The following is a 6,443-nucleotide window of genomic DNA, read 5'->3' on the forward strand; positions in this document are numbered from 1 at the left end:
GTTTGTAGAAAATTCATGATTTGTTATTTTTTAAAATATTTTTTCTGTTTTGTTTAACTTTTTTTATTTTACTATTCATCATGGGTGTAGCAAAAGCCCACATTCGGGTACTTTTTTTGTCTTTTCCAAGTGTAGAGCTTTGCTCGAATTTCTGCACGTGCACTTAATGTATCATGGTCTGATCTATGTTTATCTTGAAACTTTAATTTAATACTAAGAGCATAGAATCCCATCATTCTGCGGCGACTATATCTCGCCTTAAGCGAGACCGCACAATTTCTCGCGGCCAGCCCAATAGCGGTCACTTAAAGGAAATAGGAAGAGAAAGAAAAGAGAGCGTCGCACGCAGGAGGATTTGATCCTTGGTGTACTAGTTGATCATGAGCGCAGCTAGCCATTGCGCTAGATTCACGTTCGTGATTAACTAGTAGGTCGGGCCTTCTTAGTCGAAACGAGCCTCGTTCCACTATATCTTATCCGTTTTTCAGGGGTTTTGTTTTTCAATGTTTTTAAGATTTTTTATTTTCTTTCTTTTTGTTGTTTTTCTTTAATACTTTCTTGGTTTTCATTGGGCTTTTCCTTTTTTTATTTTTTCTTCGGTTTTTTTCCTTTTTTTCTTGTTTCATTGGTTTTAGTTTTATTTTTTTGTCTTCTCTGTTTTTTGTTTGGTTTTCTTATTTCTTCTCTGTATTTTTCTTTTCTTTTGGATTCATTTTAAATTTTCCATATATGTTAGCAACATTTTTCTAATACATGTCTAACATTTTTTCTATACAAATTTAACATTTTTTTAATACATGGTCAGTAATTTTTAAATACATATTTATCATATTTTTTAAATGCTTGATTAACATTTTTTTGATACATCGTCAAAAAAATTCTATACATAATTGTAAACTTTTTCATATGTTTGATCAACATTTTTCAAATACAAAATTAACATTTATTAATACATGGCCAACATTTTTTTCTATGCATATTTATTGTTTTTTCAAATGTTTTGATTAATAATTTCTAAATGCAATATTAGCATTTTTTGGAACACATTGTCAACATTTTTTCTATACACATTCAGCATTTACCAAATGCTTGATTAACATTTTTCAATACTTGTTCAACATTTTATAAAATGCTCGATTAGTATTTTTTTTATATATGATCAACCAAATGCATCATTTTTTTTAATACATGGTCAACATTTTATCTATACACATCTGACATTTTTCAAATGCTTGATCAACATTTAACAAATATTTGTTCAACATTTTTTAAATAATTGATTAACATTTTTATATACATGAAGAATTAATTTCAGCATTTTGTAATACATGATCAACATTTTTTCTATACACATTTAACATTTTTCAAATGCTTTGTCTAGCATTTTTTAAATAATTGTTCAACATTTTTTCAAATGCTTTTACTAATATTTTTATACACATCATCAAAATACTTCATCATTTTTTAATTCATGGTCAACATGTTATGTATACACATTCAACATTTTTCAAATGAATAATTAACTTCTTTTCAAAATATTATTGAAAGTCTACTTTGTAATATATATGTTTAGAACATTTGAAAGTGTAAAAATAAATAAATAAAGGAATAAAAAATAAAAACATAAAAAAAGGTAATAAGGCAGTGTTCTACCGCGAACTAGGCTGGCCGATATGCCCGCATGCTTCAGCCCAACGATCTATGCCCGCATGCTTCTACTCGCTGAAAGCGAGACATAGGCGCTCCGCCATCATTCCGTTCACTGATGCAAATGATCTATGTCGGGCTGCATTAGAAGTAGGAAGCCCAAATTTTGCATGAGGCCCAACAACGAATCAGCCCAACGACGAAGCTGCAGAAGTGCTACCTCAGAATATTTTTGGCAAACAGCTCTGAAAGAGTAGTAGCGCTGCCATGACTTTCAGAGGTTAATTAGGAGAAGAACAAGCACTGACATAGAGTAGCTGGTTCGACCGTTGAACACAAAGGGCGGATCTTGACCAACTATGCTTTTGCTTTGTATAATAAAAAAGTTGGCCACCATGATCACGGGTTCTTTTTCTGGCTGAACTGGCACGAATTCGAGTTATGACACAGAACAGCACGAGTAATGATGGGAGAAGAGCAGACACAAAAGCTGGAGCCCATCATTTGCCCCCTCTTTTTATTCTTTTCCTAGGAGCTTCTTCTTTCTCTGGTGGGCAGCCGCCATAAATTTACAGCCATCACACTTCTCCTCTTTCAGTAGTCCGTAGATTGTACACCATTTTCCAGTCCCAAGGATGATCGTTTCCCTTTTTTATCTGATGGCCAGTGACGTGTACTGTGAGTAGAACAAGATAATAATGTAACAAAAAAGAAAGAAAGAAAGACACGGGGCTTTGCAAGAGAGGAACAGTTTATCATATATATTCACAAGTTGGAGGGCCTTGATTTGAGGCAGTGCCTACGATGTCTAACATGGTTTCATGGTATGTTCATACTACTCTCACCGTCCCAAAATAACTGTCTCTACTTTGTACTAACTTTAGTATAAAGTTATATTAAAGTTGAGACACTTATTTTGGGACGGAGAGAGTATTTGACATAGATTCATGTATCCCCCTTGTCCGCGTCCGACGTAGGTACTGCTGAAGCTTTGCATATCGGACACCAGTTCTTCTGTCGAAGCCACTCCTGAATGCAGCACACATGGTACTGATGCTCGCACTTCATTCTGCCAACCTCTTCGTCCTCAATGTACTCCTCCTGTAATATCCAGTCAATGTCAAAAACATATGTAAGCAGCACAAAAACAAATAACAGTATAGTAATGCACAAACAATAGTTTCTTGCGAAAGAAGCAGTAATAATGGCCCATGAACTGGGAAATACCTGGCATATGCTGCATTTGACATCATCTACTACAGGTTTGTTCACTTCTAGCGCTGGATTCGCTAGCTTATACACGACTCGACTGAGACACTTCTCCAATTGCTCTTCAGAAAGGGCAGTGCTCACGGAGCCAATTCTATCCTCTAGTTGTAATAATTCCTGAGCGAAACAAAACATATCAGCTTCTGGTGTCTGAACTTCATGAGCATAGGGCTACATTTTAAGATCTATACACGCAAACTGAATGGTTACAGAGTAACAATTCTTAACAAAGAAAAGAACGGCTCTAATCAAATTCTTACGGCAAAATCAATATCATGGTAATAATACCTCATAAGACATGTCGTCAATATCCATTCTCATATCTCTATGCTGATCATTCAAGCCAAGGCCACTGAGGAATAGATTGGTTTCCAGCACCAGCAATTGCTGCCAATATTTTGTACAGAACACGCTTCAGAGCTAAGTTGGCAAGAAAAGAGAAAATTAAAGTTGCAAACAAGGACAAAAGGACTGACCTCATAAGACAATTCATCATGTTGTTCGATCCTTTCCAATGCTAGCAACACCTGTACACAATAAGCATTCCATATATCAACACTGTTATTGCTTTCTCATGTCAAGACTTCCTAGCAGCTCATAAAAAGCATTGCACTTTAAACTATGATAGTTTGATCAGTTTCATCACAAACAAAACCTAAGCACAAAATCAAACAACTCAGACAGTACATGGAAAAACAAATTTACCTCTGCAATTCCGTCCATGTTCATGCGCCTGTAGACATCTCTAAACATTTGTGGGGAGCTATCCTCGGGATGAGAACTCCCTCTGCTCCTTGATGTACGGTTACTAGAGCCTTGACGACTAGAAGAGTAAATTGCATGAGGCAACTCCATAGGAAAAGGCCTTGTTGACCTCTGTGGAGGAACTTCGTTCATCGAAAATCGGGCCCAATCTGGTTGACGAGCCCCCGAAACAGTCTCGCGCAGAGCAAACACGCCCTGCTCTGTTTCATCTGGCATCCTCATCCTAGCCTGCTGAGTAGAAGGACGCCTAGTCCTTACTGAATCTGCAGAATCCCGAATAATTCTGTTGCTAGTCCTTGTTGTTTGTTGAGAAGCTGATTGTTCAGAGTCTCTGACTCTAGGACCAGTACTGCCAGGATACAAAGAAGGCTGCCCACTTAAAGCCCTTGGTCTCGAAGAAGTCTCCCCATCAGAAATCCTCTTTCTCGTAATCTCAGTCCTCTTACTATGGACAGAATTAGATGAAGAACAGCCTGACGGCAAAACATCAGAGATTGATGTGCAACCAAGGTTTTTTATACCACGCCTTTGTACACCAGGACCAGCACCATTTGATGATTTCACACCAATGACCAAATTGCGAGGTCCGTCAGGCTGATGGACAGAAGTAGATGCAGTTTGAGTTTTACCCAAACCTATTTCCTCTTTATCCTTCTGCCTACGTGGTTTAGTCCTCAATGCAGTATTTCTCGCCACGGAATCAACTACATGTGAAGAACTCCCTGAAGAAACAGATGAATCTAAGACTTCAGGATCTAGCCCTGTTGGCTGATCCCCAGTGGTTGATGTGGATGATGAATCTTCAGACTCAATCTGCTGAGCACATGGATGCCCATCCTCCTCACCAGCAATAGCTTTCTTGCTACTCTGCAGACGGTTGACAACAGTTCTTCTGTTACTACTTTCAGCATTGTTAAACTGTGCCGACAATGGGCGCCTTAGCTTTTCGTCGCAATTCTTTCTGACAGGAGCTTTTGAAGAGCTTGCAGATACAGACTTGGATCCTGATGAATTAAAGGAGTCACGCAAATACCCCGGCTTTTCCTTGTTGCCAGCCCATGTTGCTTTTGTGGGGTTGAGCTTTGTGGTGTTCCCTGCCTTATTCTGGAACTGATTTGGTCTCTCCTCATTGCTTTGATTTCTCAAGGAGACACCAGAACCCCTTCTTAGAATGCCAATTGTTGTGGTGGATCTACCGGCGTTCTCCTCCATGGCAACTTGTGTTACACTTCTGCAGCCACAATGCAATGAAAGTTAGGAACTGATGTTGCCACAAACAGTCAGAAAGGTATCCTCCAATATGTAAATCCACATGTAGAAATGATACAGTTCATGAAAGAAAATGGGAAGAAGGTAATGATACCAATCTCCAATAGCACCAAACAATCCAACTTTGCACCTACTGTTAGTTAAGAACATTCAACTACACTCCAAGGAAGCCATATTCAGCTATGTTCATGAAATTATATCAAATCACTACATTGTAGCGGCGCTACAAGTTAACCGGACGCTCTTCAGTTTTTTCATTTAAAGCAAACAAAAAATATATTAGAAAATATTTCCTAAAATTTAATCAACAGATTTTTGTAACAAAATTGGAACAAAATAAGACCCTATGTTCATTATTCTATCTGCCTCTTGGCCTCATCTGTTCATTATCCCAAAACCAATTGGAATTAGCAGTTGAATGAAAATGACTTGATCGAAAGCTCCATATAACAGTTTAGATTGTGATACAGTGATGCCGAATTTCCTGCTTCAAACAAAAGACTGTCTGGGACCACCCAGACAATATAAAAACACTTAGGTCATGGATAACTATATCATGTGCAAACATCATACTGCATAGTAATTTATTTGAAGATACAAACAACAAAAACTGCCTATCGATTTCCAAACGAAGAAATGTTGGCAGAATACTCAATCGCGTAAAGAATAACACAAACACAATAGGCACAACCAAGTATCCTCTGCCTTCTGAATCATTACGAGACAATCGCGCGCCCACAAAATTTAAGAATCCCTCCCCTCAGACCTCAGCTCATAAACACACACAGATTACAGGTTACTGCATAATAGGTGTATGTACGTATGTATCTGGAATCGAAACGATCACAGGCGCAACCATGCAGCGGCCCAAACCGAGGGAATAAAAAACGAAATCCGGACCAATCCAAAGCCCAAATGATCGACACGCCGACAGCAAACGGGGCGGAAATCGCAGGCGGAAGATAGACCCCTCATCCTAAACACAATCCCCACGCCAACACAAAATGAAGGGAAGAAACGATCAAGGGAACAGAGATTCCCGAGCTCCTCCGCTTCTCCCCTTTATGTACGTCAATCTAATCGAAGGCACGCTGCGAGCGCGCCGATCCATTTCGTACCTCCTCCACCTCGAACCAGCGGCGGCGGCGGCGGCGGCGCCGACCCCGTTTCTTTGTCCTCCCCTTGCCCCCTCGTTTTCTTCTCCTCGCGAAATGGAAACGGGGGAGACGGCGTGCGGTCCGGACGGAGAAGATTTGGTCAGATCCGAGGCGATTTATTTAGCGGCTGGCCGTAGCGGGTCGGGCGCACGGTGGCTAGCGGAGCCCCGTCGCGCGGCACGTGGCGCGATGACCGGGGGCACGCGTCGCGGGTGCGGTCGCACCGTGCGAGTCAGTGGGTGGTGGCGCGCACGCCAGACAGGGTCCGGCGCGGTGCGCGTGCGTGCGTGCGCCGGCGGGCTTGACCGCGTCGGCGGGGCCGCGCACGGGGGTGGG

General features: G+C 40.5%; 1 protein-coding gene across 1 annotated transcript; it reads right to left on the reverse strand.

Annotated features, from left to right (window-relative positions):
- Nucleotides 1-2,380: 2,380 nt before the first annotated feature.
- On the reverse strand, nucleotides 2,381-6,213 carry LOC123160576 (probable E3 ubiquitin-protein ligase RHG1A). The gene is made up of 6 exons (XM_044578379.1): nucleotides 6,069-6,213; nucleotides 3,622-4,912; nucleotides 3,393-3,443; nucleotides 3,205-3,303; nucleotides 2,875-3,033; nucleotides 2,381-2,748 (listed from the first exon to the last, which is right to left on the reverse strand). Exons 2-6 carry the CDS (start codon nucleotides 4,891-4,893, stop codon nucleotides 2,593-2,595), a joined length of 1,737 nt encoding a protein of 578 aa, XP_044434314.1. The 5' UTR covers nucleotides 4,894-4,912; nucleotides 6,069-6,213; the 3' UTR covers nucleotides 2,381-2,592.
- Nucleotides 6,214-6,443: the final 230 nt, after the last annotated feature.

This window comes from Triticum aestivum, chromosome 7B, assembly GCF_018294505.1.
Source record: "Triticum aestivum cultivar Chinese Spring chromosome 7B, IWGSC CS RefSeq v2.1, whole genome shotgun sequence".
NCBI lineage: Eukaryota > Viridiplantae > Streptophyta > Magnoliopsida > Poales > Poaceae > Triticum > Triticum aestivum.